We start from the raw sequence: 15953 nt of genomic DNA on the forward strand, positions 1-15953 counted from the left end.
TCCGGTGTTTTTATCAGAGAGAAAAGGACATTAAAACCGGAAAGGGCGAGAGATTGGCTCATCTTGCTGTTGCTGCTTTAACACCTAAATGTTCCTCTATGGGGGATAATAAAGCTTTATCTTATCTAAGCATTCATTTATTCCCACACAAAATAACTTTTAAATGAATTGAAACTAAAGATTGGACATAAATAAGGTCTACGCTGGTTAAAGGAATGTCGTCAATAGGACGCAATGAGAGCAGTCTACAGTCTGAGCCAGCTGTGATCACATTGAGATTGGTGTGTGTGTGTGTATGTGTCTGTGTGTGTCTGTGTGTGTGTGTGTGTGTGTGTGTATGTGTGTGTGTGTGTGTGTGTGTGTGTCTGTGTGTGTGTAGCAACCACTACTAGTGTGAAAAATGGCCCCCAGAAAGATGAAGATACAAAGATTGAGAGGGAAAGGTGAGCTTCCTGCTGGCATCTCACATCGTCACTGATATGTGTGTGTGTGTGTGTGTGTGTGTGTGTGTGTGTGTGTGTGTGTGTGTGTGTGTGTGTGTGTGTGTGTGTGTGTGTGTGTGTGTGTGTGTGTGTGTGAGAGTGTGTGTGTTTCTAGCAACCCTAACTGATGATCAGAAAGTGACTAACATGAAGGGTTTTTAATTAAAACTGTTTAAACATTAAGACTTGGCATCCCACACCTTATACATCCTGGATATCAGACGGGATGTGATGTTAAGTGGTATCTGTTCCTATTTTAGATTTGTGCAGCTGAAAGGTACCAAAAAATGTCTGTCAAGTCCAACGTCGTAGAAGGTAGTTTACAGTCACACTGGGATGTGTGTGTGAGAAAGTGTGTGTGTGTTTCTAGCAACCCCTACTACCTCAAAGGTGATCAGAAAGTGACTAACCCGTTAAAGATGAATCCATCACGCTGCTGAAGCCTGCAGTAAATCACACTGTTCACCTCGTGGAAAACCCTGCTTTAGTTTCACTCTCATGAGTCATGTGTCCACCCATCATTAACGTGCTAAATGAACAGGAGAATAACCCAGAGTAACCACCCATTTCTCCGTTTTTAAAGTAACTAAAACCACCAAAGTTAAACTGAGTGAGAAGCTAAAAAGCTGCAGAGGAACAGGTGGTTTTCCTTTGGGTCCGTGACAACTAAAGCGAATATTTACTGAAATGAGGGGCCTTAAACTAACAGTCTGACACCTGGTGTGAGCTTTAACATGACCTTGTTATACATTAGAATGCTCCAAAACACCTGTGTCTATACGTAAATGGTGAGTATTCTTTAATACATGGGTTTATGTTGTGTTTTAGGAAGGATATTGATGAATTGGAGGCTATTAAAACTTGAGAATAAGACAAAAATCACTCAGAATGGGACCTAACTACGTAGCTAAAACTATAAACTATCAAATGTATTTTAAAAAGACCATCAGAAACACTCTAACCTGTGCAAAAATCGTATTAGTTATCAAGCTTTCGGTCAGCATTACACTAACTCTTGCATTGATGAAGGTCTCTGAACAAAAGCGTGCTTATAACGACAGATCTTTGGACAGATTTGATAACAGGGAGATCTTTTCTTTAAGGATGAAGCAGAAATTCGCTTTGCTGTTCGCCAGTTTTCCAAAAAAAATTGGTCACTTACAGGATGAACAACATTACATCTGGTAAGTAAAAACAATAAAAAACAGTCGGACAGACGTTGTTTTTAGTGACGTGTATATCATGTCTTGGAGGATACTGGGGATTAAACGGTAAAAATGTGAGATTCGACTTAAGACATTAAAGGTATTGAGAATCCTGATTTCAAAGAGGTTAGTAGAGATTAAAGGGACAAAAAATGATAAATTGAAATGGATTATTCCTTCCTTTTCCATCTTCAGGCGCATACATTGTGGGTAATCGTCCAAGTGAAGACGGACTTTACTCAAATGGCTTTTCTTAAAGTCTGGATTTCGACTTGTGTGTGAAGTCTGGACATTTGGTTTCAGTTTCCAGACAAAAGCGATGTTACGTACTTCCCAAAAACAGGGTCCAGCGTGCAGGGGATGTAGTTCTCGTGGTCGTTGATGGTCTTTTTGCCCAGAGTGATCTTCACGTAGGGGTCACACTGAAAACACAAGGAGAGAAACTGTCCATTAACACATCTCTGACTTTTGGTTGCATTTGATCTCATTATTCCATTCCAAAGAAGTACTTTATTGATCCCGAATGAGGGAAATGTTTGCGTTGCAGCAGCTTAAAAAGACAAGGCATTGTACATTAGAGAAATTAAAAGAAATAAACAATTCAAAATGTTAACATCTCAAATAGTGTTTCTATTTTGTTATATCTTGTTATGTCTTGAGTGTCTAAGGTTTCGGGTCCACGACACTCCCTCCTCACCTTCCCGTTGGTGTCTTTGGGCTGCAGCCCTTGAGCCTGGATGACGTAGACTCGCACCACGCACTCCTCGTTGCCGTTGGGAGGAAGTTTCCGGAACTGTCGGGGGGGCGGAGGGGTCGAGGGGTCGTCTGGCAGCGGGTAGATCTTAAACATACCCTGATGTGATGAAGGAAAGGAGACAAGACACAGTTAAAGAACATATTAAAACACTTCAGTTGAAATTAAAAAGGAGACTTTGACGATGTTGACGTGATGTGGAAACTACTTTTTTGTTGTTTTCCTGTGTGCTGTTATATATGTAATACTTTTCCCTAATATTAGAAATACTTCTGCAACAACAATAAGGTTTTAGTGAAGATGCATTTGTTTTGGGAAGTAGTGAGCATACAACGGGATAAAAGAGACTTGGATTATACCGCACTTGTGTTAAACTTTGTACCGATATAGTCTTATGTTGTTAAAAGCAGCCCCTTTTACTTCAATTAATTCAAGACTTTTCTACGTTTTTTGATTCTGCATTTATCGTGGAGTTCATGTGGTTTGTCTGCACTCTTGTATGTTTTCAAGTGTTCATTATAATACATGTGCGTTGTCCCTTCTCTAAAATACATCTTAAGCTAACTTCTCACCTTGAACTCTCCCACCACTGAAGGGTCTTCTCCTTCGTCCTGAGTCTTTCCTCTCTGAAGTTTAAACGTTTGACAGAAATCTGACAGACCCCCAAAACTCTCCACCTTCTCCAACTCCCTGTCGTACACCTGAGGAAGAGGAGGAGGAAGACGAGAGGGGTTAATATCTGATGTTTAGATGTGTTGTTAAAACCTAAAAAGGATGATGCAAATGAAAGAAAATCTGGACAACAATCCCAGTGATCCTGCAACAAACTAAGGCCCCGTCCACACGGAGACGAAACGGAGACGAAAACGAAAACAAACCTTAGTCGTTTTCAAAAAAAGTCTTCCGTCCACACGAAAACGCTCGAAAACGCTGGAGACGCTGTAGTACATATGCCGGGCCTGTAAATGGCGCTGTGCTTCTGCCACAAAATACACTAAAAGCAGCGAATAAGACCGATGACGATTAGTATTATTATTATTATTATATTATATTATATCATTATTGTTCCTGATGGTTGTGGAAGAGCAGCTGTAAATGTTGCACTAAAATCTGTATCATGGTCAGTAGCGTCTGGAGAACGGACGCAACCCTGTGATCCGCCATTGTTGTTGTTGTTGGCGAAACGCATCAGCAATGACGCGGGTGGCTGAGCAGGAGAGGTGGGGAGAGGCGGGGCTATGGCGTCGTCGTTTTCAGGAAGTTATCGTATAGGGCGTACACACGGAGCCGCAAGCGTTTCGTCCTCAGATCTACCCACCTTGGGAGCCGTTATCAAAGTGTATCGGATTCGGGCTCCGAATCCGCGTTTCCGTTTCGGCCTCGTGTGGACGAACCGTCTATATGATAGAGAACGTTAGAGGATTCAACTGATATCGTCTCCGTGTGGACGGGGCCTAAAGGCCCTGACACACCGGGCCGATTTCGGCCGTCGATAGATGTCTGGTCGTCGATGAGCGTCCTGTCGCCCTACTCAGATTGGTGTGTCCTTCACCATTGTGTCTTTTCGGCCGTGCCGACACCTTCCGCTCCCGATTGAACATGTTGAATCGGGAGCGGAGGCTGTCGGCAAAGAAATCACTCTGATTGGCTGTTCAGCTTAGCGAATCAGTGCATGAGAAGCGAAACGGAAGTGAGGTACGCAAACAAACGATTAAGAAGGCACACACAGACGGCTATTCTTTTTCATTTTGTGAAACAGTCTGTGATGGACGAGAGTGAAAATGGAACGCACACGCTATTTGTTGTTTGTATATATCACGCAGTCTGTCTTCCGGTTGCCTCTTTTGAATGACGAATACACATTACCGCCGCCTGCTGGTAAGTAGAGTTATTGCCACTCACGCATGCGCAGTTCGTACGTGCTACTTGGCCGTCGGCTGAAGTCTTTGCGGTGTGTTCCAGTGCGACTTTTTGGCCAAGACGCAGGAGACGTGAGGCGACACAAGAGTTGGGTCCGTCGGGACGTGTTCTTTGGTGTCAGTTTGGTGTGTCAGGGCCTTAAAGCGACTCTTTACTGAACATATATATGACCTCTTCATACATCAAAATGCACCAAAACCCCTGTGTGTAATGTACTCTTTAATAAATGGGTTAATGTCGGGTTTTAGGAAGGATTTTGATAAAGTTTTTTTAGTTATCAAGCTTTCTGTCAGCATTACACCAACTCTTGCGTTGATGAAGGTCAACGACAGATTTTTGCACAGATTCGATACCAGGGAAGCTTTTTTCTTTTACACCTGAGGAAGAGGAGGAGGGTTAATATCTGATGTGTTTAGATGTGTTGAAAGTGTAGGGGTTAGAGTTGTAAAAGCCTAAAAAGGATGATGCAAAAGTCTGGACTACAATCCCAGTGATTCGGCACCAAACCCAATACAAGAAAAGAGAGAGGAACCAAAACAAGGAGGGAAACAGCAGCGCCTTTGTGGAGAAAAAGCAATTCTACTGTCAGGGAGGAAAGGAAGAAGAGAGGTGAGGAAGGGGTGAGAGTGAAAGGGTGAGGAAGAAGTGAGCCAAGGAGAGAAGAGAGAGACAGGATATTGAAAAGGACAGAAGAAGAGATGAGGTGAACGTCAGCAGGTTGGCACACCAAAACAGGAAAATAAAATAGTGTTTTTATCCCTCTGGCAGCTCGTATTCATGACCTCAAGTCAGGAAACACGGTATCTCATTATATTAATAATACAATTCATCAATTATGGTTTACAGCATTTTTGGAGGCAGTTGCATGGAGGCACTTCTTCTTTGACTGATAACGCAATAAGAACTGAACACACAGGCATGATATACACGGTTTGTTAATGAAGCGTGACTTAAAATACCATCATTAATTCATTAAATCTATGTCTGTTGCATATCGACTCTAAGAAATCCACTTATGATAGCTAGAAAATAGACAAAGCTCTCAAAACATGCCAGAGAAACTCCGTTTTTATTGTCTCTTACTCTTTTATACATGTTAAGCGTTAATTTATTAGGTTTGCATCACTGTGTCCAAAGCACTAGCTCTTGACCTTTTTTATTTCTATTTCTTATTGCACTTCTTTTTATGTCTTAGGTTTATAGTTTGTTGCACTCTTGAGGGAGTCTGTACCGTTAGATTTTTAGACCATAAATCCTTTAAACCTTTGAATATTTGCCGTTTTTCTTCAGGGATCTCTCCTTTTTCCTAATTGGTTGTGAAACATTTCTAAGCTCACTTTCTAGCAGACCTCCACGATGGCGCCAGAGCTGATGATGCAAGAGGAGGAAGAGGAGGAGAGGGAGACAGAAAGGTGACGAAGGGGGGAGGAAAGGTGAGGGTTTAAATGAGAGGGAGTTTACTTCAGGTCACATCCAGGCTGGAAGAGTGAGACAGGACAAGTACACACATCCTTTACTCAAGTAGAAGTACACATACTCGTGTTTAAAAGTACTCTGGTAAAAGTAGAAGTACTGACTAAACTTCTTTACTCAAGTAAAAGTAAAGACTTCGAAATGTACTTAAGTAGAAAGTACCCATAACGAGCAGCTGTTTTAAAGAGTACCTGACCTCCCTTTATATCAATAGAACAATAATGTCATTGTTAGCTAATGACTGTTTCCATGCTGAACAACGGCAACATGACAACATTTTCATTGGTCCCTCTTCTTTAGAGAAGACCAGGAAATGATGGATACACGGATCGTGTTCAAATCAATAGGCACGCAATGACTCTAAATAATAATGATCACGCCACCAAACACACATTCAAACTAAAGGAACCAGCCTGTTTGGGAAATGTAAGAAGTAGAAAGTACAGGTATTTGTGTTCAACATGTAAGAAGTAGAAAGTACAGGTATTAGTGTTCAAAATGTAAGAAGTAGAAAGTACAGGGTTCAACATGTAAGAAGTAGAAAGTACAGGTATTTGTGTTCAACATGTAAGAAGTAGAAAGTACAGGGTTCAACATGTAAGAAGTAGAAAGTACAGGTATTTGTGTTCAACATGTAAGAAGTAGAAAGTACAGGTATTTGGGTTCAACATGTAAGAAGTAGAAAGTACAGGTATTAGTGTTCAAAATGTAAGAAGTAGAAAGTTCAGGTATTTGTGTTCAAAATGTAAGAAGTAGAAGGTACAGGTATTTGTGTTCAAAATGTAAGAAGTAGAAAGTACAGGTATTTGTTTTCAAAATGTAAGAAGTAGAAAGTACAGGTATTTGTGTTCAAAATGTAAGAAGTAGAAAGTACAGGTATTTGTGTTCAAAATGTAAGAAGTAGAAAGTACAGGTATTTGTGTTCAAAATGTAAGAAGTAGAAGGTACAGGTATTTGTGTTCAAAATGTAAGAAGTAGAAAGTACAGGTATTTGTGTTCAAAATGTAAGAAGTAGAAAGTACAGGTATTTGTGTTCAAAATGTAAGAAGTAGAAAGTACAGGTATTTGTGTTCAAAATGTAAGAAGTCAAAGTAAAAAGTCGCCAGAAAAATAAGTAGTGGAGTAAAGTACTGATACCAGAAAAATGTACTTAAGTACAGTAACGAAGTATTTGTACTCCACTACTTCCCCCCTCTGGGTGAGAGGGAGGACATGTTGGAAACAGAGGCTCATTGTGACAGTAGAAGATCTCTCTAAAGGGCAGGAGAGGGAGGGAGGGAGTAAATAGGTAATAGTAGGTGAGGTAAAGAGCATTTAACCAACATTTCCATCCAACCTGTCAACGTTTTGAAATGTCGCGACAGATGTGTTTCCTTCAGCAGAGGTGAAACCGTTTAATATGTTTCCTGAATGAAGGAGAAATACTCCCACCAGGTTTTCAATGGTCAACGAAAAGCAGTTATCGTTCTTTATTGTGCCTTTCAGTTTAAGATGTACTTTGAGGGGTTTTACGTGAAGAAAAAGAGGAATAAATGTGGCTTTTCTGGTTCATTTCTGCTAGTTAGAAGCTTATGTAGAACGACTTGTTGTACAAAGTCTTGCGGAGTAACAGATTACATATAATGGGTTATTAGGATACATTTTACTCATTTTCAGGTACATATTTATATTTACATAACCCAAAAAACTATAATAAAGCCTTCTTTGGTTCATTTGTTCTGTTTTTAATTCAGTAGGTGAACCTATATGTTCATAAAATAGTGTGTGTGAGCTTAACTGTGTGTGTTAAACTAAAACGGAGCATTTTCTGTCAGCTCAGATTTTGAATTTCAAGGTTCAAGGTTCAAGGTTCAAGGTTCTTTATTGTCAATCTGACATAGCTACAGAGTAATTATGCAGTAGAAAATCTTATGTCACAGGCTTCTCCAACAATGCAACATAATAACATAATAACAGTAAGAGCAAGAGCAATACAAAAATAATAATAGTTATAAAAATGAAATAAAGTTATGATGTGGAATAGTGCAGTATGAGTCTATATACAAGTTATTGGAATGATATATATATATTAGGTATTAGATATATATATTAGGTATTAGATTAGGTATTAGGTATTTAAACTGTAGTATGAGCTCATGTGTGTCAGTGTTGCTGTATAGGCTGAATATGCTTCATGACAGGCAGCTTTTCTTATAAGTTAAATCATTTCTGATCCTAAATATCTTGGTTTGTAATTGTCTAAAGTCACATTGCTTTGTTGTCTTACATTAAACACTGAAGTGAAACACATCTTATTGATATTCCTACTCTCTTGGATTCGTTTGCATTGCATTTGATATTGAGGTAATCCAAAAGTACTAGAAAGTAATCAGGTTACTTTTATATGTTCATCATCATATTACTGATTACATTGTTTACAGGTAACAAGTCATTGTAACATAATACATATTTAAAGTAACCCTCCCATCCCTGGTTTTTGTATAGTTTAAAGGTCTCCTATTATACAATTTGTAATCGTCCAAAACACGTCTTATTGTTTCTGATAGGGCCGTGGGTATAAAGCCCACCCACATTTCTGATATGACGTCACATCGGACGCAAATCTGGATCAGCTCCGTTGTTCCCCCGTTTTTAGAGATTTGGGTACGGAGGGAAAAAGAGAGGGTTTTATTTTCTGACGCTGCGTGAGTTCCCGGACACACCGGGGACACATGTTGATGTAGAAAAGACATCAAAAAGTGCATTTTGCATGATAGGAGAACTTTAAAGTTTGTATCTATACGCCTATGGTTTTCACTTTCTTTGGTTCATTCGTTCTGTTTTGTATAATATGTATTTGCTCACGTTTTATTGTTGAACAGGACACATTTCTGATCCTAAATATCTTGGTTTCTACTGTTTCAATATATTTACAGGTAAGTAGTATTACAAATAATTATAATAATAGGAGTATACATGTTTAAAGTAAGCCTCCCATCCCTGGTTGTTGTACTATTGAAGCTGCTGCTCTGATGTGAAAGGTCCCAAAGGAGAGGTTAGATGTCTCATTTAAAAGCAATAAAAGAAGTCCAGATTCTGACCCCATTAGTCACGAGTTTGGGCATCAGACTGACGTCCGCTCGGAGTCCCGCTGGAAGGAAAGGTCGGCGTTTGGACCGAGAGAATCGGGATAAAGGTTGAAAGAGAGCGTGGGGGCGATGTAAGAAACGAGACTAAAGCAAGACGTTGACGTGATGCCTTTTGCTTCGGACTCGCCAACATCTGAGGGCGACCTTTTCCCTTCAATCCGTCCTGACGAGAATTCAACACGGGTGAGTCATCTGAGACGTTCGGAAAAAGAAAAACGGACCGAATGTCACGTCGCTTGGGTTGAGAAAAGAGGAGGAAGAGGAAGAGGAGGAGGAGGAGGAGGCTGGCATCTCGGGAAAAATGTGATTTAAATGGTGAAGTTTTGGGAGAGACATTTAAAGGAAGTGGAACAAAGAGCGGCACTGTCTCCGTCTTCTTCATGTTTTCGGTCTGATGCTCTCCATACTTCTGTATTTCCCTTCATGTTGTCTTTATCTGCTGTCGATGTTTGGCAATTACTCATCAACACACACATACACATATTAATTAGCATCTACACACACACACACACCCACACACACACACACACACACACACACACACACACACACACACACACACACACACACACACACACACACACACACACACATACCATGTATACATCACTTCAGGGGACATTACATTGACTTACATGCATTTCCTGGAGACTTATCCTAAACTTAACCATAACCAACACATGCCTAACCCTAACCCTAACCCTAAACCTAACCAAGTTTTCACCCTAAAATTAATGACACACACACACACACACACACACACACACGCACACAGAAGTGAAGAGAACATATCCAGACGTACCAAAACTATTATACTCTTAGAGCAATTGTTTAACCCCTGATTCATTTAGTAAGTTTCTTGCAAATTTGATTAAATCACAGCATGTTTTGTCGAAGAAAAAAGACAGAAATACTTATTTTCGAACAAAAACTGGTTTCGCAAACATAGAAAAGTGAAAAATCGAATCAATGTTATAGGAATAAACACCATAAACAGAGGTCAGATAGTGTGTGAAATAAACCAATCGCTTTGGATATCTAAATTGAGGCCATCCTTAAACATTCATGGATCCAAACCCTTTTTGGACGTTTCTGCATTGTTAACACCTAGACATGGATTTTAATACTGGTATTGAAAAGTTGGCTATTTAATGATCTATTGACTTGCGTGAAAAGCCCCAAAAATATATGCATTCAGGCACAAAGCTCTTCGGTTTTAATACATACGAAGAACATGTTTTTGTTATTCCCCTCCTCTCAGTTTTCCTCTCTCACCTTCAGTGTGTCGAAGCCTTTCTCCAGATACGTCCCGTACTTGTTCTTCTCTCCGGTCGAAGCGTAGAATTTACTCCACCAGTCCATGAACTCCTCCGCCTGTAGGTCAGAGGTCAAATGTCAGGGGTCAGATAGTGTGTAGAATAAACCAATCACATATGTATAATACATGTGTAGATATTTGCCATTTCAAATGTACTTTTTCGTACTTTTTCTAATTTTCTTCGGTGTGTAATTTGTCTTTTTCGGGTCTCGATTTGCAAAACTGTACTTTTAATATAATGTGACCCCAAATAAATAAAGAATAAAAAAATAGAATAGACCAATCACTTTGAATACCTAAATTGAGGCCATTGTCAAACATTCATGGATCCAAACTGTGCTTTTTGGACGTTTCTGCATTGGATTCTTTATTTTTTATTATGTATTCTACTATTTCAATATTAGACAATTTATACATCTGATGAAAATAAACAAAATTAGTAGAATAGAGGGCAAAGTACACAAATCCTTTACTCAAGTAGAAGTACAGATACTCGTGTTTAAAAGTACTCTGGTAAAAGTAGAAGTACTGAGTAAACTTCTTAACTCAAGTAAAAGTAAAGAGTCTTCGAAATGTACTTAAGTGAGAAGTTTTTTTTTGTATTATTTTTTCTACTTTTTCAATATTAGACAATTTATACATCTGATGAAAATAAACAAAATTAGGAGAAGGAGGGAAGAAAGCATATCTACACAAATAAACACAATTCTATATATACGTACACCCATTTCTAGAAACTTCCTACATGTCCATGTTCAGATAACAAGACAGTTTGAATTATCATTGTATTTTTAATTAAACTATTGTTATTATGATTATTATTATTATTACCATTATCATGTATCCATATAATAAAATGTAAATGTTAAGGTAATAAGGCTCTACATCTTCTTAAGTCAAATGTCCTCTTTTTGCGTCACCAATATAAGAAAATGGACCCTACATCATTAACTCAGAACTCCTGTAATAACCTTTGACCTTTGTAAAGCCCTGCAGTGACTCTTTGTAGACGCCGCTCACAAATTAGCCGCCTCTCAGGATTTTTCCACAATGATGGCATGGCAGCGTTTTGTTCGCCAAGTCACGTCAACACGAGAAAAAAGAAGTGCCTCTGGTGGCGCCGCGGCATTAGGGTCAGAGTGTAACGACGCTCTGAGGCAATGGAAACGGGCACAAAGTGGAATACATGGCAAAAATAAATGTATGTTCATGTATGAAAGCAATGCCTCTGCTGCTCTTACATCTCGGTTACTTTTGTATAATATATAAGTATTCTACGGGCACAGAAGAATTGTCTTTTTTCATTTTAATTAGCTGTGAAAGGATGGAAACTGGACTTAAACTCACACTGCACATTTTACATTTATATTCAATTTCCATTCCTTACACTCTTAATGTATAATATCCTGCTTAATATTTTGTTTGCTGTAAATTTGTATCTCAACATGTATATTTTCAACTTTTTTGAGGCAATGGAAACGGGCACAAAGTGGACTAAACCTCACAGGAAACATGGTATGGCAAAAAAAAACATATTGCCGAATGTATGTTTATGTATGAAAGCAATGCCTCTGTTAGTTTTGTATAACACCTAAGTATTCTGCGGGCACAGAAGAAGTGTCTTTCTCGATTTTATTTAACCGTGAAAGGATGGAAACAAACTCATCAAAAGAAGATCAAGACAACCCAGGCCTGGACTGAAGTTATTTAGATTTATCGACAGTGTTTATATGATTCTTACGTGTTTTCTGTGTCTCTGGGAGCATGATGTGTGTGTGGTAAACATCGCTGACAGAAAGCACTGGCTTCCAGTTGTCTGGTGGATGTGACTTTTAATGGTTGCCATTCTTAGGATTGGGAGTATAACACAAGTCTCATACGGCCCGTCCACACGGCAGCGTGCGTTGCTTCAACTGTGAATGGGGTGACGTCAGGATTTGCCGAACTGCATTGTGGTTCCGTCGCGTCGCTTTGCCTCCGTTGCTCGCTTCGAAAGTTGAGAAGAGTTCAACTTTTCAAGCTTCGACGGAGGCGTCAGCCAATCAAATCATATGCCAGTACAAGCGCTAGCCAATCAAACCGCATGCTTGTGTCTCCGGGGCGGGAGATTAATGTGATTGGTTGTTGGTCGCGAGCCAGACACGCCCACCGGCAAGCTTCAACGCACGCTGCCGTGTGGAAGTACCGATAGTGTCACGTTCTCTTGCACTATTTTATTTATATTCTATTATGTCTTTCACTTTGTTTATGTCCTATATATATTCATGTTGCTCTGTTGGACGATCCTGTGACTTCAGTTTTTTCATTGCCATATCTACACTGTAGCTACTGTAAACATGACATTACATGTCATTAGTTAGACGCTTTTATCCAAAGCGACTTACATACATTCAGAACTGTGGGCAATCCCCACAGGAGCAATTTGGGGTGAAGTGTCTCAGGGACACAACGACATGCTGACTGCAGTGGGACTCGAACTTGCTACCCCCTGATTCGAAGTCCAGCACACTACCTAAACATGACAATAAAGCTTTGAATCTTGAATCTAGGCTTCTAACACATATGTAGTCTTTTTGGATAGTGTCACGTCTCACGCTTTCAGACTCATCACTTGAGCCGAACTCCTGCTGCAGAAGAGAGAACATCTTATTCAAATTCAAATTAGAGAGATACAAATGCAACTTCTTTTTTTGCACTATGAATGAAAGCAATGCCTCTGGTGCTTTTACATCTTTGTCTTTCTCAGTTTTATTGTAACTAATGGAAACAACAGAATTGAACTGAAAAAGATTAGAAAGAGGTTTGTACTGGAAACTGCTGTAGTGGATGCAGATTACTCGGGGAATATGGACAGTAAACCTCAGGAAAAAGCATTATTATTTCAGATAATCTACAAAAAGAAAACTCGAATTCCTGTCTAATTATTTAATCAGATAATCGAATTAACCCGTCATTATTTTATTAGATTATTGAATACCATTATGCCTGTTCTTGTCTAATTAATGATTAGATAACCTCACATTTTGTAAACACAATGCTCAATAACTTAATACAGTAATTCTTGCAGATAAAAAGGGAAAGTCTTTGCACTGATGCATGGCACAGCAGTCATGAAAAGTGTAAATTAGGACTTTCTTAATGATCAAAAGTGCAGAAACTTACCCATTGTAACATCTAGTGTTGGCATTAACAGTAAAAGACAGAAATGACATCCATCAGACACACACTGGGACAAAAAGCAACCACACACTCCAATAACAGAATGAAAGTCATGTTAAGGAGCTTTTCAACACATTTCATAACACCAATTTTCCTTAAACATTAAAGGGTTTCACTCCAAATTGAAACGTACACCATTTATACAAAATAAATCCGAATAAATCCCGGTATTACAAAGTGACGGCTGGCATTAAAGCAAAGCCGTAAAAGTCTTACTATTACATGAGTCATCCTGAGCTCACAATGTGTTTCTGTTCGGGAGAATAACATATCTGTGTTTTGTTGACGTGTGGTTTGGATGAGAGGCATTTTGATTTATATGATATGATTTTTGGGGGGTTGTATGACATTTGAGTTAAACCCTGTGATGTGTTTTTATCAAAAAGTTGTTTTATTTAGTATGAAGCTGCCTCACGTTTACTTTAAAGTCTGTTCACATTGGCAACGTCCAGAAGTCTATTTAAACACTGGAGAATTCTCTCACGGAAATAAAAAACTCTGTCTGTCTGAGCGTGTGTGTGTGTGTGTGTGTGTGTGTGTGTGTGTGTGTGTGTGTGTGTGTGTGTGCGTGTGTGTGTGTGTGTGTGTGTTGGCTCTGACGGAAACAACGACTACCAAGATGGTGAATACCGAGGGGACGGATGAAACTACCAGACACACACATGTCACTCTCACACACAAACACACGTCTCTCTCTCATACACACACACGTCTCTCACACACACACACGTCTCTCACACACACACACACGTCCCCGCCCTGCAACCTTCAACCCTCCGAGGAACACTCAAGCTTAAAACACACTCATGACGCATGCACCACTTTTTCCTTTGTGTGTGTGTGTGTGTGTGTGTGTAGGCATTAATGTAGAACAAAAGTGCTCTTATGGCACTGAGCTGCTGTGGGATCCCCTTTCTCATACTTCCCAGACACACACACACACACACACACACACACACACACACACACACACACACACACACACACACACACACACACACACACACACACACACGCCACACACACACACACACACACACACACACACACACACACACACACACACACACACACACACACACGGAGTAAAACTTCCTAATTTTTCCAAAGTGGCAGCATGGCATGGAAAAGGGCAGCACGTGGAGTTTAACACACACACACACACACACACACACACGCACACACACACACTGTCTGAGGTGTCTGGTGTGTGTTAATGCGCCCTCTGAGTGCAGCCGGTGCCAAGCTCTGATGACAGAGGCGCCAGGAATTGTGTGTGTGTGTGTGCCCACTAGTGTATGACAAGGTGTGTCCCCTCTTGATTCAGACAGATTAAGGCACTCGTTATTTAGTGCACGCTCCTGAGGTCGCACACACACACACACACACACACACACACACACACACACACACACACACACACACACACACACACACACACACACACACCGCGGTCTGCTCAGGGTGTCAGTGTGGTTTGCAGCCTATCATTACGCCCTGCAGGAAGCCAGGCTAACCAAACGATGGCTGCCAAAAAGTGGAGTGGATTTACAGAAAAGTTTGGAGCTCTCTCTTAAAAGCTTTCGGTGGGGAAATCCCTTCTTACAGCCGTGAAGAGTTCAGAGGTCAAAGCAGAGCTTCTTAGAGACACTTTAGGGGCTTATTTTGACATTACATTTAGAAAGTGACTTTACTCATGTTTAGGTGTACAGTATATCAGTATGTAGTGTCTCTACTTTAAAGAGTCCTCTCCTGCTGATGTTCAGGAGTATATCAGTATGTAGTGTCTCTACTTTAAAGAGTCCTCTCCTGCTGATGTTCAGGAGTATATCAGTATGTAGTGTCTCTACTTTAAAGAGTCCTCTCCTGCTGATGTTCAGGTGTATATCAGTATGTAGTGTCTCTACTTTAAAGAGTCCTCTCCTGCTGATGTTCAGGAGTATATCAGTATGTAGTGTCTCTACTTTAAAGAGTCCTCTCCTGCTGATGTTCAGGTGTATATCAGTATGTAGTGTCTCTACTTTAAAGAGTCCTCTCCTGCTGATGTTCAGGTGTATATCAGTATGTAGTGTCTCTACTTTAAAGAGTCCTCTCCTGCTGATGTTCAGGTGTATATCAGTATGTAGTGTCTCTACTTTAAAGAGTCCTCTCCTGCTGATGTTCAGGTGTATATCAGTATGTAGTGTCTCTACTTTAAAGAGTCCTCTCCTGCTGATGTTCAGGTGTATATCAGTATGTAGTGTCTCTACTTTAAAGAGTCCTCTCCTGCTGATGTTCAGGTGTATATCAGTATGTAGTGTCTCTACTTTAAAGAGTCCTCTCCTGCTGATGTTCAGGTGTATATCAGTATGTAGTGTCTCTACTTTAAAGAGTCCTCTCCTGCTGATGTTCAGGTGTATATCAGTATGTAGTGTCTCTACTTTAAAGAGTCCTCTCCTGCTGATGTTCAGGTGT

The 15953-nt window shown here is 40.0% G+C and overlaps 1 protein-coding gene across 4 annotated transcripts in view; it reads right to left on the minus strand.

Annotated features, from left to right (window-relative positions):
* dysf (dysferlin, limb girdle muscular dystrophy 2B (autosomal recessive)) overlaps window positions 1–15953 on the minus strand; it is an 83602-nt gene that overhangs the window by 15108 nt on the left and 52541 nt on the right. For all 4 annotated transcript variants that reach the window (XM_034150223.1, XM_034150220.1, XM_034150222.1 and 1 more), the window contains 4 exons: window positions 10238–10336; window positions 3014–3142; window positions 2385–2540; window positions 2018–2109 (listed from right to left, as the gene is read on the minus strand). In XM_034150223.1, coding sequence (XP_034006114.1) covers window positions 2018–2109; window positions 2385–2540; window positions 3014–3142; window positions 10238–10336 — 476 coding nt within the window. The remainder of the gene's footprint in view (window positions 1–2017; window positions 2110–2384; window positions 2541–3013; window positions 3143–10237; window positions 10337–15953) is intronic.

The sequence above is a fragment of the Trematomus bernacchii genome, unplaced genomic scaffold (assembly GCF_902827165.1).
Source record: "Trematomus bernacchii unplaced genomic scaffold, fTreBer1.1, whole genome shotgun sequence".
In the NCBI taxonomy this organism is placed as follows: Eukaryota; Metazoa; Chordata; class Actinopteri; order Perciformes; family Nototheniidae; genus Trematomus; species Trematomus bernacchii.